The sequence below is a fragment of the Osmia lignaria genome, chromosome 7, assembly GCF_051020975.1.
Source record: "Osmia lignaria lignaria isolate PbOS001 chromosome 7, iyOsmLign1, whole genome shotgun sequence".
Lineage (NCBI taxonomy): Eukaryota > Metazoa > Arthropoda > Insecta > Hymenoptera > Megachilidae > Osmia > Osmia lignaria.
This window is the reverse complement of record NC_135038.1, coordinates 10,104,750-10,131,798: the sequence shown is the minus strand read 5'-3', so window position 1 is coordinate 10,131,798 and position 27,049 is coordinate 10,104,750. Positions and strand designations below refer to the sequence as shown.

Sequence of the window (27,049 nt, the reverse complement as noted above, 5' to 3'; positions counted from 1 at the left end):
ATCTCCAAATGGTGAATAGCTGAAAAAAAAGAATCTACCTTCAATCATGCATGCACAAAAATCAATGACATCATTTTCAAGATTAATTTTCATTTTCGAAGAAATTGTGTAAATGCACATATATAATTCATGTTGATTGCTTGGTTTCTCATTAAAAATACACGTTTACGCCCATGGAAGGTGGCTGCGCCGAAAGCATATCCCATAGCTATAGAAATGGGGTGGCATGGCAAACGTGTGACGTAATTGCAGAGAAAGTAGAGGCAGAAACACGGGTCCTACGAGCGGACATCTCGGGTGCTACCAGCACCACCGGTGCCGGAATGCGAAAAAGCGAAATGCGTTCGAAGGTGGATCACGAATCGATTACGTAAAAGCGATTTCGAACGGTCGAACGACGAATTCAATAAGGTGGAGTTACACCCGAACGAAAATGGATCTGTTAACGTGTAATTGAAGAATCGTGTAGAATCGTTGATGCGAAACACGCGAGATGATACGTTTCTCAGATACCTCACATCGTGGACAAAGGGACACGTGTAATTAAAAAATTTCATACCTCTTTAGTTACATTACTTGAATTTTAGCATTAGATTTTTTTAATTTTGAAAAGTAATACAATATTGAACAGTAAAAAATATTTTCTTATTATAGAAATTTGAAGAAAAATTGAGTAACACTGTAATTTTCTGCAAAGTGCAGTTGCATTTTTCAAGTGCACCGATGCACTTTCGTTGTTATTAAGAATTTTAATTATTCCAAGCTAATTTCAAGTACTATTATTACAAAATTTCGTAAATTCTCAAAATTCTTAATATTTGAAGATATATTTAAATTTAACAAATCAGTGACTACGGTAGATCGTAAATAATGTTGATATAAAAATTTTTATCTCCAGTCATGTTAAAAGGTTTGAAATTTACGTTACAAATACGGTGTTTGCATTCTTACATTATTATGAAATCGTATGAAATAATCGAAGGCATTATTATTGGAAATATTTTTCTTATCGAAACCGTGGATATCATCGTCGTTCACACGGAAATGACAAAAGAAGAAATTCTCCTTTTAATGATCGGACATTCTACGATGATGAGGCTCAATAATTTCGCAACTTCGTCCTTCGAGTGAGCAAGCACCGTTATGAAGAAAAAAAATGACATATTAAAATACCTTTTTGTCCTTCCTCTTCAAATCTAATTGCTTCCTTTTAATCGACGTCCTTGCACACGTGAAATTGCGAACTGTTCGAATTGCGAAACGCGAGGTTAACTTTAATAAATACCTGTCTGTTGAATTTGCAACGACTCGTTTCGATCACAATTTTTCAGGGATATTTGCACAATCTTTTTTTTAATTTCTTCTTTTTTTTGAGGGTGAATTTATCGACAGTGTTTGATAAATGATAAGTCACAGATGGTGCAAAGAATTCCTCTTCACCTTTCTCTAGCGAATGCAATTAAGGTCTGCACACGTTCCTTAATGTGGTATGTAATACGTGACATTTTAGAAATTTATTTAAAATTCTTCAGGATGCATCTATTCAATGTCCTTAGAGAAATAGTTAATTAATTTCACGCCTGATAATTAATCTTTGGAAGATGATTAAAATTCAATATTAGATTCTTCTTTTTACAGTTTCTAAATTTCTTTTTGTTATTATCTGTGAGATTTTTGAACTTATTTATTCAATAGTAGAGACTCGAAGGACCCTGCATTGTCAAGGTCCTGGCAGCTCCTTCGATGATGCAATCAGATAAGAATTTCACAGGATAATTTACGATGTATATACGCACTCGCCTCGTAATACACGCAACAATTATGCACACTTGATCCTATGCACGTGACCATAATGGGCAGAAGGTAAACTTCATTTTCTGTATTCTGGTTTTAAATGATTTTACAGATGGGTCATTCAAAAATGAACCGCATAAATCAACGAATTAATCCTGACGTTTAATTTAGATGTACCATTTCAGAGTGCATAAAACTTTCCTCCTTTTTTATCATTATCTGATACATTTCGATCAATTAATTAAATGATCTTGGTATGAGATAATTGAGTTGAGAGAGATTTGAATGGCACGATTAAATGGTGAAACATTAAGAGGAAAGTATGATTAATTTTAATCCTCAATGTTGTTTTTATAAAGGAATTGCAAATTTTTTAACATTGTACCGTAATAATTGTTTACTCAGAATATTTCAAAGAACTGATTTATATAAAGGAAAATATGCAAATCAGTTAGAAACAAAAGTGCAGTTGCATTTTTTAAGTGCATCGATGCATTTCCGGCCACGTTGGATCTCATATGTAGCATGACAAACTAAATTGCAATGTTAATTAACATTTTTTCTTTCGAAATTGACCTATATAAAATGAATGTACGAATCTAAAAGTGCAGTTGCATTTTCCAAGTGCATCGATGCACTTATCATGTTGAATGCCCTATATAGTACAATCCTCTAAATTGCAATTATTCAGCATACGATTTAATTAAACTTTCCACTTGATATTTTGCATTAATAATATAATAATACTATCATTTATTTTAAATTTTATTTTCTTGATTCTAAGACTATATTGAATTCTCAGTATCGATCATTATTGGTACCTACAGCATTCAAAAAAGCAAATTCTTTTTCTTCTGCCAACTAGGCCAGAATCACCCTGTGTATTTCGTGGAAGGTGCGATCCTGTTTCAACCGTTTGGTTCGGTTGTTATCGAATGCAAATAAGCTCTCTCTCGCCGAGAACTTTCATATCACAAAGGAATCGGCTCGTCAAGAGTCCACTCGGTTGAAACAAGTAGCTCGAACCCCTGAAGGCTTATCTCTGACGTGCCTTTGTCGACATCTTAGGACATACTGCTTCTTCGTTTCCTGCCTGCAGGGTGTATATACCGAATTTCTTTACAAATATATTTACCACGACATTTAAAATCACACGAATTTTTGAAAAACCATTAATGAACAGCCAGTGTGAGATCTTTTATAAAAATCTCAATTCTATCTTATTTCAATCTTTCCTTCCAGGAAAAAAGTATAGCATCATAAAAATAAAATTTTGGAGATTCAAAGTCGATAACAATAAATTAAGATAGTAATTCTGTTAATTTCTTGAAGTGGAGTCTCGTTGCGGTTGTATTTAGAGATCTCAATCTCTATGAGTTGATTATTCTATAAAACGGTATTTAAGTGATTTTTCCCATGTTACGGTCAATTATATTTGCATATCGTTCCTCTAACAATAATTCCCATGTAAGTCAGGTAAATTAATAGTTAATTCGTCACGGAGTAATTTATTAACGATCGTGAATTCTTTTCGCACAATACAATGTTACGTAACCCATTTTATTTTCTACTTTCGCATCATAATCATGCTAATTATGAAATAACCATTTTCGAAAGAGCCGAATTGGTCAACCAATGGACGAATTATTAAAATAATTTTATTTTATTCACCACTTCCGTTGAGGTTCAATTTCACGAATCGTTGAATATTTCGAAGGATTACTTGTAATCGCTGTCGTTTTTCTTTTATTTTCCAAATGAAGAATGGCCCGTGAAGCAGTAAAAATCGCTATACGGTGACCTTTTATATTATGCATGGGCACCAACGCTTGAAAATATGGTTTATGGTGGCAGCGTGCCTTTGTAAGTTTGCCCTTACGTAACCGTCGTAACTTTATATCCTGTCTTTATGCGGCCCTCCGATACTTGGGCGTGGTTCTTTTTCCACCATAAGTCTCTTTTATATCGAACGATCGGCGCAGATCGATCAATCCGCACGATTTCAATGATATAGACATATTTCTTCGCGAAACGGAGCTGAAACACGCTTGTCAGTTCCATTTTCAGATTTTAATCAGACAATACGATAGACGATATTTATGTGCTTTTAATATTTATAACGTTCGCTTTCGATATATGAGCTCTGATTATTCTGATATATTACACTTCCTAGTGTGTGAGAGCTCTGGGGTTGGCGTCGGGTCGTCGGTGTCGAGTTGGTGGCGTTGAGTTTTCAGCGTCGTCGAATTGTTAGCGTCGAGTTAGCGTTAAATTGCACGCATTGAGTTCTTGACATCGTCGAATTGTTAGCGTCGAATCGTCAGCGTTAAATCGCGAGCGTCGAGTTATCAGCGTTCAATTGCGAGCGTCGAATCGTCAGCGTCAAGTTTTCATAGCGCCGAGTCGTCAGCGTTAATTTGCCAATGTCCGGTCGTCAGCGTTAAATTGCACGGGTTGAGTTCTTGGCATCGTCGAATTATTAGCGTCGAGTCGTCAGCGTTAAATTGCAAGCGTCGAATCGTCAGGGTTCAATTGCGAGCGTCGAATCGTCAGCGTTAATTTGCTAGCGTTAATTTGCCAAAGTCCAGTCGTCAGCGTTAAATCCTCACATCGTCGAGTCGTCAGCGTCAAGTCGTCAGCGTCGAGTCGTCAGCGTTCAATTGCAAGCGTCGAATCGTCAACGTCAAGTTTTCATAGCGTCGAGTCGTCGGCGTTAATTTGCTAGCGTTAATTTGCCAACATCCAGTCGTCAGCGTTAAATCCTCATATCGTCGTGTCGTCAGCGTCAAGTCGTCAGCGCGGCGTCATAAGCACTCCTTATGTCATTACCGAATCGTCGGCGCCGCATCGAATCGCAACCAACTCGCGTAAACATTCATCACGCATATATGCCTTTAATTCGGCTGACAAAAGTTGGTCCCACATCCGCTTAACTGGCCTTGCGTGTCTCGGAGATCCTCTTATTGTTTCACTGTACGATATTTCGGCACAACCGACTCGACAGCGTGCCAGAAGGTCGATCCGCGTGTAAATTACGAAGACGTGGTTACCAGTCCGGCGTTGAACCGCAAGATTTCATGGCGATCCTTTGTGTTTTGACAGATCGTACGCGATAACCGGCCAGGTATTCCCTTTATTTGCAAGTACAAGCTCGCCGTTCCGCGGCGTGCATCCGTAAGATCATCTTTCAAGTTTTTCCGTGACGCGTCAGCCAACTTGGAAATGTTCCCCGTCAATCCACGCCGGATTTACTTTAATTCCCGTTTACGTAACGGATATTTGACAAGGTGTGTAACTGATTTTTTTACGCTTTCACTCGCGACGATTTGACGGTGACGGGGAATTATAAGTTGTTTACCACTTCGGTAGAAATTGCCATATTTAGCCCGACACATGATAAGATAAATTATCAAAGACGTTAAATATTCGTAATAGCAAAGGTGTTACCGAGATTAATCAATAAGTTACGGTAATTCGAATGTTCGAAGAACCGTTTCTTTGACATCACTGAATGAAATCATCATCCTTTTTGCTTGGCTGCTATCGTGTAAGGGGTCGTGAAACAAATTCGATGATAATGCAGAATATTGTTTTTATTGATACTTTACATCATGTCTGCGAATTGACGTTAAACACGTTAAATACTGGTCGAATCCTTGTGTACAGTTCTTTCTGACTGTGTCGAATGTTAATATGCAGGGTGCCTTAAAAATTTCTGCATCAAAATATGTAACTGGTCCTTCAAGATTTAATATCACTTAAAATTTTCCATAAATTTTAATTTCTTGCTAAAAAGTAGTGTACTTTCCCATTCATGAAGTAAGTGATCGATCGACCAGAAATGAAGAAAAAAGAACATTTTTCTCATCACGTAACAAGACGTTTTCAATCGTTACCAGTGCGTCAGAAACGGTACCCACGGCACAGGTTGCGTTTGTAACAAGCGGCACGACCACCTAGACGCCCACTAGGTGGTAGGTGTCTCCTGTTTTCAAGTGACCACGGCCTTTTTACGCTCGACGCAATTTTCTAAGAGGTTCCTTTCCCTCGTTGCGTCTGTGCGTGCATTGTCGTTGCACCAGATCGCCCGGAGCACCGGGAATGATGGACATCTAGCTTTTCTTTTCTCGTCACCGTAGACATTGAAGCAACGTTGCCTCGAATGGCTATCAATATCTGTCAGACTGTGGGATTTTGTCGCCAGAAGCAGAAATTCAGAGCACTGGATACCCTTCGTGTATCGTTTTACAGAAGAATTTTATTTTCTTACAAATGCAACTATAAATATTTTTGATTCGAGTTTTAAATAGTTTGAAAATTTCCTAATAATTAATTTTTTTGAAAAGCAATTTATCTTGAAAATAAAATAATTTCAATATAATGAAAATTATATTATTTCATTTGGAATATTTTGCACGCGTGTTCGTCGATGAAATAATTTAAAAATTATACTGTTTTAGAAATTGAAAATATGGAATATAAGATTGAATTAAAATTGGTCTGTCGTCCGAGAGGTAGAATTAATGTTTAAAAAAATAATTCCATATTCATTCATCGACGAACTAAATTGTAAAAAAGAGCCTAAAACGAAAGTTATATCACAGGAAACAGGATCTCATAAAAAATAACGCGTCGACGATGATGGTTACGAGCCCAACAAGGGTTATTCTTTCGAAACGTAGCAATAATTCATTGAAAATTTATCGCTGGCAAAACGTGTGCCGATTCTATGTGGCAATCATAAAGTCCGCCACGGAAATCGCGACAGTGTTGTTTGTCGCTGTTCTGGAAAGTGACGTAATTCGTAGGAAGAAACTGCAATGGCGCGAAACGTGTAATGCAGACCTGGATATTCACGGGACGACCTTATCGAGGATGATTCACCTGAATCATCCATCTTGCTCGTAATGCGTGGGCTCGTGATATTTTATCGGGAGGAAATCGAGCCTTTGAAACTGAATTCGTGAATCCGTAAATGATTCGGATGTTCACCTTGACACTGGATAAAATTGTTTTTCTACGAATTCGACAAATTTTTACGATTCTTTCCTATGAACCTATAACACTGTCTTAAGATCCTGAATAAAATTTATGACAAGGATATGTTTCATAATTTTTCCATAATCTTTTTGTTCAATTTGTGGAATTTATAGAATTTTAAATTTTCAAAAGGATAAGAACCTGTTCCATTGACTTTTTATTCGTTCACGCCCGAGTTTCTCTTATCGGAAAATCGAATTGATTAACCATATCTAGCGCACCATTATTCTCCCTCTCGGAACGAACTGTTCTCATGACTCAATGACGGTGTCGATGACAATCTCTTTCCAACAATCGGCGAACAGACAGTCGGATATCTACCCTTTTTTGGTTATCGCCTCGGTTGGATCTACCCTCACGATTTAGTGAATTTCTGAAACCTTGCAAACATTACCTTTTAACGTATTGTGTCCGTTGTTAACGTCATTCTTTGTCCTCTATATACAACTGCATATTATATTAAACAAATTTAATCAATTTTATTTAATATAGAGCTTCCTCTTTGCTATATTAAATTATTACTGTGGCTTTAGAATTATTGGAAATGAAATTATTTTATATACATATATTAATTTTTTAATACAATACTTTCCTTTGATATATCAAATTACTGCTGCAATCTTAGAAATAACAAAAATTAATATATGTATATAAAATAATTTAATTTTCAATATTTCTGAGACCACAGTAATAATTTAATATACCAAGGAGGAAGCTCTATATTAAATAAAATTAATTTTCAAAATTGATTAATTTTGTTTAATATAGGGCTTCCTCCTTGGTATATTAAATTATTCCTCTAATCTTCGAAATATTAAAAACTATATTATTTGGCAAAATGAAATTGATGATGGTTAATAAAAAACGCGTCAAATTATCTCAAAGATAATTTCCCTTGACTCATCGAAACCCGGATGAAAAATCATTATGATTATCTTTGAACAACATTGTTGACTCGTTCGGAAGGTTTCTATTTTGGAATCCGTCATCTCAGCGTAAAAACCAACTCATAATTATTATCGACGATCAATGGCGCGTGAACCAAGCCACATTGTATTAAATCCATTAGCCGCGGAAACAATGTAAATACGAAAGCGAAAATGTTCACTGACGTAACACGGAGTCGCGTAAAACGGTGATCATTGTTGATTAGCATGCATCACTGATTAATCTGTCAGCATGGGAGTTTATCGTGGATACCGGATAAACCGGTAAACACGTGTACAGCATCGCGAAGATGAGGATGACTGGGATAACTCTGGTTGAGAGTAGTTGAAGCGAGGCGTTCGTGACGCGTGCCTCTTGATTGGCCGTGATTCAGGTACAAAACGATTTCTTTTGTTTGCGAAAATAACCAGAGCACGAGACTGTATGAAAACATAATGAAAATGTTTCGTTGAATCATCAACAGGGAATCTGCTTCATCGTTGGGAAACTTCAAAGAAATTATTCTTTCTCTTTCTATGGAACAGGTGGTGAATCTGATGGGACTGTGTTAATGGAAGTGACTGCTGCTAATGATACTGCTGCTAAATTATTAACAATTATATGTACTGGTTTGATTTATAGTCGTCGTAAAAGGTGCATTCCAGGATGAAATACTTGCTAAACTTTCGCTGTGAAAAGGTAGATGAATTTTATAGATAAAATTTGTTTTTATATTTAAATAGGAGCTAATGATCTCAGTGACAGATTAAGGGGAGGTCTAAGGGGTGCTACAGCTCTGGGTCCCATTTCTCAGGGAGCTTCGTTATAAAATTTCATTGTCGCCTCTTTTCCTTATAATTAGATGTTACTTAATTTTATTCAAAGGACATTGCAATTTTTCAACCTAGTTTTGTAGGTGGGTGAGTTTATGATGTCAGTGTCACCGTTTAGACTGCATCCTCTTCGTTGAATTGTTAGAACATTTTCAACAGGAATTCGTGGATCGAATCTTAATTATCTTAATGCGTATTTTACGTAATCCGCTCGGTTTTCCCGTCTATAAGATCAATAAACATTCTCCAAAATACCGGCTGTTTGTAGAATCGTTCACTAAGTGCTAGAATCAGTAGGGTCAATAATATGGAGCCTCGTAAAAAATTCCTTTTGGCTACTGTTCGCAAAACAACCGAAAATTCGTTTAATCTACGTGTGTGTTCACCTTGACCACCTGATACGGAACCAGGCAACTGAAATTTCATTATGTTAACGCTTAAATGAGCAATATTTAGCGAGCAAAGAACCTCGATCTAATTTTTGCAGATTTAACTTAAAGAAATTAATTTATTTTTCGCTATTTCGTATGAAGATTTCATTCACACGAGAAAAGAAAGGAGAATGTAAATTTGAAATAGCATTAGTGTTGCAATAATAATGTAAAGTAGTAAATTAGAATCTTAAAATGGAACTATGTTACTGGTAACGTGCTTTACCACCCGTGTCCACTTTCACTGTGACGATCAAAGAATTAGTCTTCACGATTCACATTATTTCACCCACATTTGTGTTAGTTTATAAATATAAAATCAAATGCATATGATAAATAAGATAAATATTGATTTCAGGCTGTCATGATTCAAAATGTTTCCTTGTCAAAAATAGGACTAAAAACGTGACTCCGAATTTGTACATAGAAATGTTCAGTATAATTTGATGAATATATTTAAGAATATTAAATTGCATTAATTAACATGTTAAGTCTCATGGTGATCAAAGGCGATCAGCACTAAAAATTTAAAAGAAATTAAAACATCTTTGATTTAATATTAATATTTTGTTAAATTACACAAAGTAGCAAGTGGTTTTAAATAATTGCAATTACGAAATGCCAATTAAATTTGGGTCAAGATTGACCCAGGCTTCGCTGTTCAAGGGTTAAAGTATAATCTCCTAAAAATCCTTGCATTTTAAAAATAAACCCAAGATGTCTTTCAAAATAAAAATTCAAACTTATCTATGCAACGAATGCCCTGTAATTAAGGGTTAAATTTGTATCGCAAATACCCCATGAAAAACTTCCATTCGCAACATAGATCCGAATAACAGTCAGACGTACCGTAACGTATGTTGCATCGGTTTAGTCACGTAGTAGCTCCTCGAGTCATCTTATTTTTAACCTGCTGGCATGTACAATACACGTACTTACGTACGTGTAACACGGAAAGTGTCCGGATCTGGGCCAGTCTGTCCACCCCACCCAGCACCCGGTAATCCGGTGGTCCCAACCATCGCGTTTATCCGATCTCCTCGTTCCCTACCGATCCCCTCTTCTTGTACCTGATGTAACTCCATCTCCCTCGAAGTTTTGCTCCAAGTTGCCGCGCTTCCATACGATCGGTTCAGGGTTTACTAAGAGACCACGAATCCTCCGAAGGTTCAGTGCGAAACACGCTCTCGAACTCGAAGGATCCTTCGACTTCTTCATCCTTTGATCCCCCACTTGGCTACGACTGCACGGAGAACGTAAGAAGACACAGGAAAGAGATACTTTCCCTCCCTGTTGGTACTCGCGAGTTCTTCACGCGATATCATACGACGAGGTACGATCTAGCGTGTTCAATTTTCATCTCGATGAACGACGATCGCGAGGATCGTGGTTCGTTTCTACCGGGTCTTGAAATCGCGAAGAATTGCTACGAATTTCTTGGAGGATATTGAAAAAGAAATAACAGAAGAATTGACGGGATGATCGACAGGACGTGGTTGCCGGTCCTTTTCGGACTGCTGGGACTCTGTTACGGCTTGCGTAAGTCTTTGAGGATTTTTGATTTCTTTTTAAGAAGTCTGTGGGTGGATGTGGTAATTGGGCAATGGATGAGTGTCTTTCTTTTTTTATTTGGATAGGATCTCTTAAGAAAAATTTTAATAATTCTGTTATAAGAGGATTCGTTTAAATTTTTATTTTCCTTATGATTTGGGTACCATGTGGGTGGATATAGTGAGTTGGTTCTTCTTGAGAAAAAATACGAAAAATGTGTTTGTCATACTCGTCCAAGTTCAATGTATCAATGTCCACGGTTATGAATGGAAATGATGAATGGAAACGTCTAACGATGTATTTTACGCTACACAAACGAGATTACATAGATAAGCTCGTATTACTCTAATCACCGTTCGAACCTTCCACTAACACCTTTATGTCACAATCGTTTTCAATGACAAAAATATAAAATTTATCAAAATCAGTGATCATTCATATAGAAATAGAATTCACAGAAAGTAAAAGTGTTAATCGAGTAACAAGATTGAAAAAACAAATGATGATACAGCACTAACTCGACTATTACGCTAAAATTACGCGATTTAACGTATCCTTGGTTATTAACACCTGTGGAATCGCGTGAGGTTACCGCTAGTTTTTTTTTTAATTCAAATAAGAACCATATACGTGATTTAAAGGCGAGGCTCATCGTCACTCTCGATCCTCTTCTTCTTTTTCTTCTATATCGAGAACACGAGTCGTCCTCTAAGGTTAGATTGCGCCATCGGCAACTGGAGCAACGATCCGTACAAGGACGCGGTACCATTTACGTCATTTAAATCCGGCCGCTCTTCGCTCCGTAACACGTGCAACAAATTCGATGTACACATTCCGTCGATAGGCGTGATGCATCCTTACGATCGCTAAAAGTATCGTGAGACCGAGCAATCGTTGAACGTAACTTTCCTTTTCGAGTGCGTTCGATGATCACGCGATTTGAGAAAATAAAAGCGTTCAACGCTTTCTCCGTTCAATGATCACCTTATCGAATTAAAGATTAAACAAAGTGCAATGTAAATTCTGATCATTCATCGAGTGTCATGAAAAAAAATTGATTTATTGCCTCGCATTCCCTGAAGATTTTCAATAATTTACTCTTCAATGGGAAATTTTTTCCACTTTCGATGATGATACAAAAAAAATTTTTATTTAATAAAGGTTGGAGATAATCGATGAATAGTTGTTTTCTTCTGCTTAGTATCTCTTGAATGATTCTTCTTTTTCTTGTCGTCAGTCTGCAAGGCTGCGTGGCTATGTAAACGACTATTATAGCAACAGTTGCATACGAAGGATGATGTCAACAGCAACGTTCAATCAGTGTACATAACAAACGGAATCTTTGAACCTACTAATTTTCGGCTTCTATTTTTATTTCCTTTTTTATTGTGCTGGTATTCATGGTCACGTAATATAATCTGTTTAATTTTCGAACAAATTTAGAAAATTAAATAATATTAAATTAGAATTCGGGCTGTCTCCATGGTCCGCTGTCCGGGAGTAAAAGTGTGGTCACTGATGGATGCTGACTAAATTGATGAACCAAAATTTAATTTCTTATTTTAATTAAATTTTAATTTGTTTCAGAATGCCCGAAGCAGAAGGTATCGCCAGGCAGGGAGGTGGTCTGCTACACTTCCGTTTCCGACGTCGACCGATTGACCGAGGCTGTTTGCAAATGCACCACTCTGGTGCAGCAAGGCTATGACGTGCGAAATCTTTCGATTTCCGGTAAGTCCAAAGGCATATTTCATTCGCTATAATTGGCAATAATCGTATGCAGTTGAAACGTAATAGGATAATTTTTCAACGCGATACGTAAATCGTTTGCAAAACGAATCCTTTGATTCCCGATAATCGTCACGATCAATGATAAAATCGATTATATCACATTTCTTATACAGGATACCATTGTGAATCAATCTGAAATAAATCATCGTACAATGTTATTGGAAATAATCGTTTTAATAAGCTTTCAATCTTTTTTCTCTTTTGAAAGATTGTGTTTTTGTTATTGCATAAATTTTCTGCTTCGATAGAGGTGCAGTTGCATCGCTGCACTTACTACAAGATATCGAAATGCAACCACAATAAACGTATACTCTTACGTTCGTTGGTATCTTTAGTATCATGAAATTGATTCTCAGTTTCCGTCATTAAACTTCTGCAAGTGCATTGTTATTGTAATAGTGAATGAAGGGTGTATTATTATATAAAACATTTATTTTAAATCTTGCAATGTTTAAAAGCTTTAAATTAATGGCATCTGTCATAAAATGATATAATTTATCAAAGATTAAAATTTATAAAAATTGAACACAGATATTTAATTAGAATGAAAATTAAGTGAAAATTATTCCTTGAACTGAATGAATAAACCAAAAAAAGAATTATTTCAATCGGAAGCTCGTATAAAATCAAGGCAGAGACACGTCTGGCACAAGACATCGTTAAAATTCATCCAACACAATGCTCGATGAATATTCATGCCCATCGATCGCATTAATCTTCAATGAGCATCAGACATTATACACTTTCGATTTCGCGTTCAAAAATTGGGCTTTAAAGTATCAACGAGCCGATAAATTTGATATTATGCAATTTCAATTTGTTTCGACCCAGTGTTTTTAAGGCATTTGCATACGAAATGAAGTAGATCGTCTGTAAATTATGAATTACGATTGACCTATATTATAAAATCTTATGATCCGAATGATGAATTTTTATTAATTTTGAGTAGCCAAAATTTGAGATTTTTGTTATTTTTATTCTTAAACTTGAGTGTGAATAATTTTAAAAGAAATTATTAACATTCTTAATTTTACAATTTTTAATAAATTTACCACCGTTCTTAGATTTGTAATTAATTCTGCAATTTTTGGTAAAATTACCTCTGTTCTTAATTTGGCAATTCTCAACTAAACTTCGTTTAAAATTATTCACACTCCCGTTTAAAAATAAATAATGTCAAATTTCATTAATTAGATAAATCAATCAACTCACTAATGAATATGCATACGAAATTGTTCGAAGATTGAATGCGTGTGAAAGGTTGTGTAATACAAAATTGGGTCCATTGGAAAAAAACAAGATGGTTTCGAAATTTCACAAAAATCAATTTGTTATGCATAACAGAGTGTGGTACACCGTTGATGACGGTATGTCACGCGTGAAATCCAATATTCGTCCTCTGTATATGCATCACGAATCACGAGATCAAGAACGAAGGTGCAAGGGGATTGAAGAAAAAAAAGAAAGATGAGAAGAAGAAAAACCTGAAACGAAAAAGGCGTCGTTTGTGACATAATCACACGAAAACGAAAACCTCCAACTCGATTCTCTTTTTTTTCCCTCTGTTAGTCTCCGTTTCTTTGCCACGAATGGTCGGGTTCGGGCGTTTCGTTTTTTGGTGAAAAATTCCTTTAATAAAAACCGTCAATTAAAATTGAATCGCAAGGACACACCATTGGAAACCAGTTCTCGAATCTCGCCCCCATTTCGTTTTTCACTTTACGCTAATTAGTCTGGTTTCGTAACACTTGAAATTGAACTCTATATTTTCTTATCGTCACTTCTGAAAGTACTTATTTTACATTTCTCCTTTGGCATTTTTTTCTTTGGAAAAATAAAATGTATTGGAGTAATTATTATGTTATTTGAATTTTCTTTGCCTATTTGAATTAATCATTTAAATAAATGAAAGAAATATTGAACACTCGTATATTAATAATTAAAGAAATTAACACTTTAATTAATTACATATGTTATTGTACGATGTGGACACTATTATAGTGCTATACTACTTAAAATATGCATTAGTATAATAATTGAAGCATTACTTTAACAAGATAGTTTTATTTATTTATTTTCTTTTTTCAGTACTTATTATTTTATTTAAAAACTGTAAAAATTGTCAAAAATTGGATTAAGTGCTCAATACTTTTTTCCTTATTGATATTTTAGTCTAAGTTACTAAATAATTTGAATTTAAAATTAGTTGGAGCAGTGTGTAACAACTTATAATTTCTTTTTAAATGGTATTTCGATCAGTGTCGAAAAATGGCACGTGTCTGTATAAAATTCGTGCATGGGTGTGGTTAATGAGAAGGGAGGACAGTCGAAAGTGGTTCTTATAGACGATCCAGATGTAACAGGGATCACTTTCCCTCGCACGCACAGTTGAATTATATTTTTTTCATCTTACTGTCCACTTTTTCTTTTTCTTCGAGACTTGATCTCTTCGTAGAGCGACGAATGTTTCAAGAAATAATGAATTTATTACAGTTCCATGAAATTTATTAAAACACATCCAGTTACTCCCAAAATTCTATTTGTTAATTAAAATTTTATCTACCAAAATATGGTTTTCCAGAATTCGAAAATTTTCGAAAATCATTGAAAGAGATCAGTCCAACTCTCCAATTCGTTATCTCTATTGATGATCCTGGAAAGACACTGAGAACTTCCGGTACAGTTCGTCAAGAGATCACCGCTCGTTTGATCGGTATTTTGAAAGAGGTAAATCAAGATTCTATATTAATACAAAAATTCATTGTTTCCTATTCAATAATAATTGAATTATTTCTATAGGTCGATGGAATCGAACTGAACATGACTGCAGGTTCCAAAGAACGTTTGGTACATTTTGCGAAGGGATTGAAGGACGAAATGGTGAGAAAATCCTATGATACGAGGATTTTCATGGCTCTCCCTACCAAACCAGAAGAATTGGCAAAACAGTTCGATCTGAAAGAACTATCCAAGTAAGATCCAATTCCTAATAAAATTTATAATTATTTATAAATCATGATAAATATGAAGAGATAATCAAAATTCCACACTTGTATCTTAAAACCCATCACTCGAGTGAAAGGCATAAATATATGGATAAATTAATTCTTGTTAGAGATGCAAGAAAGAAAGAACTCTTTTCTATTCAAAAAATGATTCTATTAACAGATTAAAGGAGCTTCGTTCACAGATTCTGATTATAACTAATAAACATCGTGATACGTGTCGTCGATGCAATTAATCCCATAAATTAATCACCAACCGAGTAAGTGAAAACAAAGCAAAAACTGCTCATCCATGTTCGGTGTATCTGTCTAACCTTGTGCCAATTGTCGAGTGCATAGCGCGTCGTCAGGAATGCTGCAACCATCCTGATGCACCAGTTGACCGTACGATTGTTCGATGATACGTCTCACGATCCGTGAATTGTTCGCGAACAGTCATCGAACTTGGTCTTTTCATTGAATATGAATGAGCTTCGGGTGCGGAGAATGTGAACGAGATCGATAAAAATGAAAGTTGTCATCGCAAAGAGGATCGTGACAAATGGGATTAAGCACAGATTTATTACAAGATGAAAGATTTTGAAATTTCATAGGATACATTTTTGTTGTCTTTCCTTTGATCGTAAATTCCTTATGGCCCTAAATAACAGCAAACTATTGTTCGTATTATGCAACAAGTGTATACAAGATATTTAACTGAATATGGATGAGCTATTCAAATTAATTATTACAATATGAATGAGATCGTTTTGAATGACATTTCTAAATAATCTGTGAGAATTTTAATTACTACATAATATAGGTCATTCCAGCGCCAGGGTAAGAGGAGTTATAGCCTTGTGCTCTAGTTTCCAAGGAACCCCATTATAAGCCTTCCATTTACTATGTAAAAAAATTTGTTTACTGTTGTCCTTTTTATTCACTGTTAAATTTATTTAATTTTATTTACAATAAATATCAATTTTTGAGCCAAGTTTATTAACCAAAGGGGCCCTCGAAGGTGTGATAGTTCCATGTCCCAGAAATCTTAATTCGTTTCTGTAGTATTAATAAATTATTTTGGGTGACCCTAACTTTGTCGGTTTGTTATCAGGTACGTGGACCTATTTACAATCCCCACAGACCATCTGGTCGAAGATGACGAAGCCTATCACACCTTTCATCCTTCACGATTGATGGGTCTGTTCGACATGTTCAACGCGGACAACTTGATCGACTTAATAAGCGGATTGGGAGTGCCAAAGAGGAAAATCTTAATGTCACTGCCATCCAGCGCGTACGAGTTCACTTTAAAGGATCAGGACGATAACGCTCCAAGGGCACCCACTGAAAACATGCAACCGGTTATCATTGATCAGAAACAGGTATGATGTCAATGTGATTGACATTTGACGGATTGATAGTTTAATTGATTGATTAAACGCTGATATTCCTGATTTTTCAGCTATGCGATTTGATGAAACAAGGGGAATGGACGGTTGAAAGGGACGAAGATCTTACTGCACCTTATACATTTAAAAATAAAACTTGGATCGCTTTTGAGGATAAAATTTCAGTTGGCATAAAGGTATGTAATAAGGGTTCTTTTATGTGTATTTGTGAGTAATTAATTTTTAATTATTGTTTTAGGGGAAATATGTATTGCTTCGCGAACTACCTGGACTTGCTATAAGGGATGTAGAAAATGACTCCAAAACGAAATGTGGCATGCCTCTTACGTATGAAATCAATCATTCTTTCATGGATTTCAAGAGGAAATCGAGGGCTGCTGTTTTGAATGCTTTGGAAGATGAATTGCATGTAAGTATCATCTTAATGATTTCCTTTTTTAACATCAGTCGTTAAGTATGATCTCGCTTTTAGTGATTTAAATGATTTTAAAAAATTGTTGTTAATTTATTAATATTGTACATAATTTCCGAATTGTGTAAAATTTAGATAAATTGTTATATTTGGTACAATTTTAGTTTCATAAATTTTATTTAAAAAATTTGCTGATTATGTTAAAAAGTGAAGTAGATATTTGTCATAATGTTATCAATTAACTCGATTGTATATCAATAGATGGCGATACGAAGTTCATTCTGATTTCTATTTAAAATATTTTTTATTTTTGTTAATTTTAAATCAATTTTTAATTGCAGCAAACCCAACTATCTTACCCAACTCAAGTTAAATCGTCCGATTTTCGAGTTGTCCGTGTCGTAGACACCGAAGGGCACATTCGAGTAGTTCGTGAAAATACTCAGACTGAATTCACTTGCAACAGACAGGGCTACTTTGTTCATCCAAAGAGTTGCAATAGGTATTGCAATATTTCCAATAAATCCAACTTCACTCAAATTTTATAAATATATTCTGAGACACATTTATTTTCCTTATAGATTTTATCGTTGTGTTAAATTCAACCAAGAAGTCGAAGACTACTCTGTCTTCGAATTTGACTGTCCTGCTGGTTTAGCCTTTGATGAGACCACAGAGGTTTGCGTCTGGCCAGGATCGTTATCTCAAGGATCTCCATGTCCTGGAAGTAGCGAAATTGCACCTGTAACTCGAGTAAGATTCGAATGTCCTTCAACCCCTGGATACTACGCCGATCCACAAAATCCACGATGGTTCTTCGCCTGCATAGACTTAGGTTTCTATTCTTTATTCAAGAAATCTCCAATCTATTCTCAAAAACTTAATACTTAATTACATTTGATGTTTTAATTATAGGAGGCCCACATATGATGGCATACGAATTCCGTTGTCCATTCAGTCTTATCTTCGACGAACATAAGCTGGCCTGTGAGTGGCCTTGGTTAGTAGAAGGTTACTCTGGCACTGGCTATACAAGAACTGAATATGGCAATAGTGGATATGGTACTGGGTCCACTCCGGGTACTGGTGGATATTATACTGGAGCATTGCCTGATGGATACTCGGGATCAACAGGTGGATATGGAGGTGGATCAGGATACCAAGGTGGAGCTGGATCTGGATCTCAAGGCGGAGCTGGATATCAAGGTGGAGCCGGATACCATGGTGGAGCTGGATACCAAGGTGGAGCTGGATCTGGATCTCAAGGCGGAGCAGGACATCAAGGTGGGGTTGGATCCCAAGGTGGAGCTGGATATCAAGGTGGAGCCGGATACCACGGTGGAGCTGGATCCCAAGGTGGAGCTGGATATCAAGGTGGAGCCGGATACCACGGTGGAGCTGGATCCCAAGGTGGAGCTGGATCTGGATCTCAAGGCGGAGCAGGATATCAAGGTGGAGTTGGTTCCCAAGGTGGATCAGGATATCAAGGTGGAGCAGGATACCACGGTGGAGCAGGATCCCAAGGTGGAGCAGGATACCAAGGTGGAGCTGAATCCCAAGGTGGAGCTGGATACCAAGGTGGATCAGGATATCAAGGTGGAGCAGGATACCACGGTGGAGCTGGATCCCAAGGTGGAGCTGGATCTGGATCTCAAGGCGGAGCAGGATATCAAGGTGGAGTTGGATCCCAAGGTGGATCAGGATATCAAGGTGGAGCAGGATACCACGGTGGAGCTGGATCCCAAGGAACAACAGGATATCATGGTGCAGGTGGTGCTGAATCGACAGGAACAATAGGTAAAGGTTCAGGATTTTCTGGAGCAGCTGGTGTTGGCTATTCTGGCTCAACCGTAACTGGAGGGTATCAAGGATCGACTGGTGGAGTTCATGGTGGATCTGGAATAAGTTATACTGGAGCCACTGGTGGGGGATATCAGGGATCCGGTTCTCATGGAGGATCTGGAACACAGTACACCGTACCAAGTGGAGGAGAATATCAAGGATCAACTGGTGGAGCTCACGGTGGATCTGGAATAAGTTACACTGGATCTGCTGCTGGCGGATATCAGGGATCTGGTGCTCATGGGGGATCTGGAACACAATACACTGTATCTACGGGAGGAGAATATCAAGGACCAACTAGTGGCGCTCATGGTGGATCTGGAATAAGTTACACAGGAACTACTGCTGGAGGATATCAAGGATCTGGTGCTCATGGAGGATCTGGAACACAATACACTGTATCTACGGGAGGAGAATATCAAGGAACAACTGGTGGCGCTCATGGTGGATCTGGAATAAGTTACACAGGAACTACTGCTGGAGGATATCAAGGATCTGGTGCTCATGGAGGATCTGGAACACAATACACTGTATCTACGGGAGGAGAATATCAAGGACCAACTGGTGGCGCTCATGGTGGATCTGGAATAAGTTACACAGGAGCTACTGCTGGAGGATATACAGGATCAACAAGCAGTGCCCATGGAGGATCTGGAACGCAATACACTGGATCTGCTGCTGGAGGATATGCAGGATCAACAAGCAGTGCCCATGAAGGATCTGGAACGCAATACACTGGATCTGCTACTGGCGGATATCAGGGATCTGGTGCTCATGGAGCATCTGGAACACAATACACTGGATCTACGGGAGGAGAATATCAAGGACCAACTGGTGGCGCTCATGGTGGATCTGGAATAAGTTACACAGGAGCTACTGCTGGAGGATATACAAAATCAACAAGCAGTGCCCATGGAGGATCCGGAACGCAATACACTGGATCTGCTGCTGGAGGATACACAGAATCAGGGGTTTATGTTGGTTCAACTGGACACGGTGCTGTAACTGAAGGTTACCGTGGATCAGGAGTAAAAGGAGGCCATGCTGGTTCTGCTGGAGCCCAATATCCAGGACCGTCTTACGGAACTGCATCGCCAGGATTTTCTGGAGGAGTTGATTATTCAGCTTCACCTACTGGTCAAACAGGAACAAAGTATTCTGGATATGATATAGGAGGCATAGGTGGATCCTCGGCACATGGTCAAACGGTTGGTACTTCTGGAAGTGGAACACAATACTTTGGAGCAACTGGTAGTCAAGGACAAATACGTAAGTTCTAACAGAAAAGTAATTTATCTCTAATTGTTATTTAATTAAAGTGGTTTATATCCGATGTATTCCACAGCTGAATCCACTTACGTACACAAACCTGATGGACCGCGTTACAACTGTGTGACTTGCACTGCTGCTCAACCTTCGTCTGGTCAGACCTACGTAACGGACGGTTACCTTGCTAGCCATGGTGCCTCTGGTTCTGGTGCAACTATTTATCAAGGTACCATTGGGTACACGAGTAACGTAACTTTGGGTGGAAGCTACGTACCTTCTGCTGGAGGACCAACCTACCACGTGTCGCCCTCTGATTACGGATTTTCAGGAGGAGCTGACAGTGGTACTATCATTACAGGACATAATGTTCAGGGGTCAATTGTCACTGGAAGCTCTTCTCCAGGAACTCTTGTTACTTATAGCCAGACACCTGGTGCTATCCTATCAGGATCTTCCGAGCAAGGAACCATAGTAACCGGAGGCAGTTATCCAGGATACACTCAAACTGGCGCAGGTACACCTGGATATGTAATCAGTGGAGGTGTCAAAACTGTATATCCTGGCTCCGCTAGTCCTGGAACTATAATACATGGAGCACATACACCAGGTGTCCTATTAACTGGCCCACCTGATGCTGGAACTATTATAAAAGGACAGCCAAGTCCTGGCGTCGTCCTAACAGGGCAAACAGCACCTGGGGTGTCACTTGGTGGTGCAGTCGAACATGGAACAGTCATTGGCAATCAAGTATACACTCAAACAGGTTACACGACTCAACATGGAGGTACTGGTACAGGTGGCGTCTATGGAACGAAAACTGGAAACGTGCCATCAACATATGACACCGGTTACAAGACAAACGAATACCATGATAATGGAGGACGTGGTACTATTAGGTTCAATAATGGCGATGTAACTACCAAGTACACTGAGAACGACATTCCGGACTACAGACCAGCTGGGGGCACTATACCTCCTGACACTCTTCTTAGTGGAGGTGTTCCAGGGACATCAACACCAAGTGGATTCACAAAAACTGGAATCACCAAGACAGGCTTCACCACAGCCTCTTTAGGAGGTGGAGGTAGTTACGTGATTGGCACTCAATCAAGACCTACACCTAAACCTGAGAATATAGGTGAGAAGGCTTTCGAGGGTAACGTGGCAGGATACACCAAGTCATCGACTGAAAGTAGCATCAGGGGCTATCCAAATACCCCTTCGACTCAGTATCAAAGTGCTGGTCACGATGATACCTCCAGGATCACTTTGGGTCCATCAAAATTCACTGGCTATTCCTATCCTAGACCAAATGTTCCATTCGTAACTGGAATTACATCCTCTCCAACTGGATCAGTTTCTCCCACAGAGGGCAATGTCCTCACAGCAACAACTCCGACACCATTCTTGAATGTAGAGGTGTATAATAGCCCCAAGTTTGGTACTTCTACACCTGGTTCACCTGCAGTTGTGAACACCTATCAGAGACCTACAGGCTTCGTTCATGTCACTTCACCAGCCACACCGATTTACACAACAGGACCACTTGAGAATTACAAAACGACTATTTTCGAAGCTGCCAAGGTTCCTATTGTTGCATCTACAGTTAGGCCTGTGATCGATAATGGTTATAAGACCATAATATCTTCAACTCCCATACCAGTGACCTTAACTCACGATCAGTTTGGTGGAAATATTCAGACTGGATCTGGGTATGATCAAACCCAGTTTGGATTTGGAACAAAGTCTCAGCAGGCTGGATATGGACAGAAGGATTATATTTCTGGTACGACACCTTCTTCAGTGTTTGAAGTCCCATCGAACACACGCCCCCAGGTTAGTTTCTTTAAGGTTAATCGTGGGCACAGATGAAAATATAGATTAATTTTCTTTATTACGTAAACTCACTTTAATTTAGATTAACTATGGGTCACCTGGTTCTGCATACTTTGGTTCAACCTCGAAGAATGCCTTTGAGCAGCAGTACGTGACACCTTCCAGTATTTCAGAATCATTGAAACCACAGGTGAGTATTTCAAACATCTTTTCCTCATCAATATTTTATTTGATCAATACTTGATGAAAACGGATATTAATTTCAGACTCAGTATATTCCAAGCAGTACTCTTTCACCAGCTATTGGTGTAACCTACAGAAAACCATTCACTTTGCCTAATCTCACACCTACACCATCTCCTGGTTCATACCCCAGCTCTGGACCAGGTTCCATCAGTGGTGGATCCCCAACAAACGTAAATATTCCTAGAGACGAAGTTGGAAAATTGATCACCAACTACAACAGAGGAACGACCAAATACGTCCCAAGTGAATATGACGTCTACTCTCCTGGATCATTCGGTGGATCATCTTCGTCATCCACCTTCGGACAGGGATATGGCTCGACACCGTCAGTTCAGAAAACACAGTTCCCTATTGGAACTTACTCTGGAGGTTACTCGAAACCCTCTTCCATAAGCACCTATCAATCCACTGCCAAATCTACAGCTGTAGGTAAAGGAAAGGTGATCGTCAAATGGAGTGACCTTCATCCACTACTTCTGGGCAAACTGGGAGCAGAATGCACCTGTAGAGGTGATCCTTTCGCCAATCTTCGTGGTCCAGGTTCCAGACTGATCAACTCCTCTAAAGGCAAAGTGGATCTGTCCAGTTATGACGAGTCTGAGATCTATGTAGACCTTGAAAAGGACGGTTCCTATGAAAAGAACGACTATGTAACCAACTATGACGGTCCAGTTAAGATTTGGAACGATGAATTAGCTCAAATCCAAGAGAAACCATCATCCACTTATCTACCCAGTGTTACTCCTTCAACGAACCTGGGTGCTCCTTCCCAAAATTTGATCAGTGGCTCGTCGAATCGTGGTTTCACTGCCAATTTTAGATCCGGGAAGAGTCTGAGTAATTTTGATTCCTCCTCTAAGTTAGCCGGAAACAGAGGACAGTTTTTGGATCAGCAGGAACCTGCAGCATTCGGTGACTCTGAGGAAATTATAGATGGTGCCACTAACTGTGCCAGACCTGGTCTCTTCCGGCATCCTAATTTCTGTAACAAGTTCTATGCTTGCCATTGGGACGAGTGGAAGAAGAAATTCACCCTCCACATGTTCAACTGCCCGGTGCATTTAACCTTCGACAACGGCGCGAACGCCTGCAATTGGCCCAGCATGGGGCCTGCCTGTCAGGACGATAATTTGTTAGTTTAAACGGTTCACTGTCGACCTTGAACGCGATGGTGCACTATCGTGACACCTCTTCTTCGTTCAGATATTCAGGGCACGAGTACAGTTTGAATGCAAAATGCAGTATCAAAGAGTTTGGTGTAAACCAGTTATTGGCAGCAATCGATTTTATCAATTGGCATTTCCAGCTTATTCGTAACATATAGAACTTAAGGAATTCAGAATGTCATCGTGTTTTAATTAAATTCTTACTCATCTGTTAAATTTTGAAGTCAGGTCGAAGGCTTAGGTGGAGTTTATACTATTTTCGTTCACAAATTATCTTGGTGAATTTTATTTAATTATCTTGGTACAGTAACTTTGATTGATGGCAATTTTTCAAAATTTTGAAATAGGGGAGGTATAGGTCTTCAGATTCTTTATATATACATTCTGTGACAAGGAACAAAAGGCCATGAGGTAATATTTAATTATAACGAGGTAACGGTTTATACTGAATTTCTTTGCATACCATTGGAACGTTCACCTGAACAGGCGTAACAGAGAATGCTTTCTCGAGGTAACGAGGATCGAGACAAAGAAGAAGAAAGATCCAAGGCGATCGAGGTGCCACCACGCGAAAGCACACTGTATGTCCAGAGTGAAAGTCAAACTGTACTCGACGATCCAAATCGCGAGTGAAGTCGATTAAATATCGTCGAGAATCATTGTAAATAACGTCCCCTGTTCCTCGAAATTTGTAAATAACCACGCGTTATGTATATCCTAAAGCTAACAAAAAATGAAATTGGGAAAGTGGATCCGGAAGTGTTTGACCCTTGAACGGCGGACCATGGAGAGAGCCCCAATTTTAATTTAATTTTGTATCTGATATTATCTCGTGCACCCCCCGATTCGTTAATTCTTCTACCTTGATTTCTGACACTTTCCATTCAAAAATGGAAGTTTATTTTAATATTTCTATTTTTTATGCGTTACTTAAGCTTGCCTTGATTCTGTGTTCATCTCGTTCCTATATTTCCCCCCCACTCTCTCTCTCTCTTTCTCTCTCTCGCTTCTTCTTGAATGCAATTATTATTTATTTACAGCTTATTATTTGTAGGTGTTAAGGATACGATAAAGATCTATTGATCTACTAGAATCGACAAGGATTTCTGTTTGCACAATTCTGAATCGAAGCTTCGATAATCAGTGCCATTTTATCGTGGTTATCTAATTAATATGTAATATGTACGAATATAGAATAAAATAGTAAGACGTGTCAATTTCATTCGGATGTTTATATTAATTGTCAAATGAAACAGGGAACAGCCTCGGGCTTAACTTTCGTTTGTCCCATATAAAGTCAACAAGGCGTGGTTGACTTTCCATTTAATGATGAAGATGGTCAATTGATCATGATCACCTCCGAAACGAGATCGCTGATGATTAATGCAAAATAATATGGATAAAGTTAAATTTTTGCATATTTTCAGCTTTTACTGGAATTTTCATTACAAAGTAAATTATTTTTATGATAAATTACATTGTCGATGACCGAATATTTTGAATAATTAAACACTATCACCCTGTGTATAGTAATCTTGATAGAAAGTTGTATCCACAGAATCATAATTCATGTACCAAACATGCATAATTAATTTCACAGCTAGGTGACTTCGAACCTTATCTTTTTTTTTTTTATCGAGAAAGTTTTCAAAAATTTCCTAAACTAATTACCATAGAATGGATTGGAATGATTGTAAATTTGGCTTTAATTAAAAATCTCAATACACGGAGTGTAAGTATAGAAAGCAAGTATGCTAAATAAAAATCCATGAAACGACGATTTCTCCGTGCATACAAAATAGACAAATTCTTAATAACGAACGACCAAAGAAACACAAGCTTTCAGTTTGCAAGAGAAATTGGCTATAATAGCAATCGTGTATAATATTCATCCTTATTCACGTTTAATTATAAAAACATTCGAAATGCTGTAACAATTTGAGACAGGTTGGTTGCATCATACGAAAGTTACAAATAACGTAATCGAAATTCTATCAGATTGAATCATTGTTACTTGGAATTCATTGAATTGTTATTCAAGAGATCATTCAAAAAGATATTTCTGTTTGAATGAGTTTTTTTTGTAAAACTGAACATTAACGGAAAGCAGAATGAAATTTGTATGCAATCATTTTTATTTTTATTATTATCTTTCAAATTTGACTACTGTCTATTTCAAGATTGATCTACCCATCCAGGACTGAATGAAAAATACTTTTTCTTTTTTCATTTTCGAATCTTCTTGCTCTTCGTAAAAAGAAACGAAGAAGTCAAAGGAAGAAGAAACGGAAAAAGGAGGTCACCAGAAATAAACCGTGTCGCCGATGACCCACTGATACATTTTCGTTCACTTTGTAAGTGGGAAATGACACACAAACACCTTTGTTTCTTATTCAAATGAGAATATAAAAATCTATCATCTTTCTTGGGAATATTCCTGTGTTATAGTTTAAATTTTATATCATGAAACTCTTAGTATCTAAGGAAATAAAATTCAAGAACAGTAGATGCACATTACAAGACAAAAGTGGTATGATCAAAGAGGAAAGGAAGTAATTTTGAAGAAGGAAGAAGGAAGAAATAACTCAGAATTTTCTTTAATAACGGGTTCTCATGCGAGCTACTGACCATGCAATAACTGCAATTATCACGGCTTTCTGATACTTTCGGCTCTTTTATTGTGTAGTTTGTTGATTACGCAAAACTTAGACTTCCTGTAGAAAAAAAGATAGAGCATGGTATAATTTGATCTCGTATTACAGTCCACTTTGAGGTAGAAAAATATCTGTTTTTAATTTCTATTATTAACTATTTTTAATTTTTACAGAAGTTAAAATAGCCTTCCAAGAATTATAATATTATGTAAACAAAATCTGAGAAATCTGCTTATTTGAAAATCGAGAGTACTTTTAAAAATGAGCACAACTAGTGAACGCAATATGGACCTGAAGAACAAGGTGATACGAGCCGAAAGTCAAAGTGAAAGTTATTTTTCGTGGTATAAAACAACCGATATTATAATTGGAACTTTATTCTGGTCAATGTATTAGTGTGATATTTTCAATAATTACATTTTCATGTTATATTAAATTAATTACCCCAATGGTATTTAACGAATTTAATAACAGTTGGCTGCTTTGCAAATCTTAGGTGAATGGCACAAATTGATAATTATTAAAATTTCTTGCAAGAATAATTACTCCACGTCCTAGATTTATTATTATGACTGAGTTTGCAGGTGGCACTGTATGCCAAGAGAGAAAATTCATTTAAATTCATGCTAAATATAGTCCGTATTCAATTTCTAACTGTTCATGAATATCTTCAATTAAGTTTAATAAAGATTATATTAAATGGATGCTGCATTGAAATGTTATTTGAAAGACTGGACAAATGATGTTCAATTAGAGAGGAGAAAAACATTCATTTACTTATTATACATTCAACTTGGAACTCAAAGAAATCGATAGTTTATTAAGTCACTATCGATAAGCATGGAATAATAGTCACCTGTG

At 37.5% G+C, this 27,049-nt stretch overlaps 1 protein-coding gene across 3 annotated transcripts; it reads left to right on the top strand.

Moving 5' to 3' along the window:
* Positions 1 to 8,086: 8,086 nt before the first annotated feature.
* On the top strand, positions 8,087 to 24,768 carry LOC117604561 (uncharacterized). 3 transcript variants are annotated; one of them, XM_034324776.2, is made up of 15 exons: positions 8,087 to 8,155; positions 8,246 to 8,460; positions 10,193 to 10,564; positions 12,164 to 12,307; positions 14,949 to 15,094; positions 15,167 to 15,339; positions 16,466 to 16,736; positions 16,817 to 16,939; positions 17,002 to 17,172; positions 17,517 to 17,677; positions 17,757 to 18,010; positions 18,091 to 20,286; positions 20,363 to 22,122; positions 22,205 to 22,312; positions 22,389 to 24,768. In XM_034324776.2, exons 3-15 carry the CDS (start codon positions 10,504 to 10,506, stop codon positions 23,508 to 23,510), a joined length of 6,690 nt encoding a protein of 2,229 aa, XP_034180667.2. In that variant the 5' UTR covers positions 8,087 to 8,155; positions 8,246 to 8,460; positions 10,193 to 10,503; the 3' UTR covers positions 23,511 to 24,768. The 3 variants fall into 3 exon arrangements, with proteins under 3 accessions (XP_034180667.2, XP_034180666.2, XP_076545067.1); XM_076688952.1 differs by lacking the exons at positions 8,087 to 8,155; positions 8,246 to 8,460 and having other exon boundaries at positions 8,517 to 10,564; positions 18,091 to 18,717; positions 18,922 to 20,286; XM_034324775.2 differs by lacking the exons at positions 8,087 to 8,155; positions 8,246 to 8,460 and having other exon boundaries at positions 8,516 to 10,564.
* The last annotated feature ends 2,281 nt before the right edge of the window (positions 24,769 to 27,049 follow it).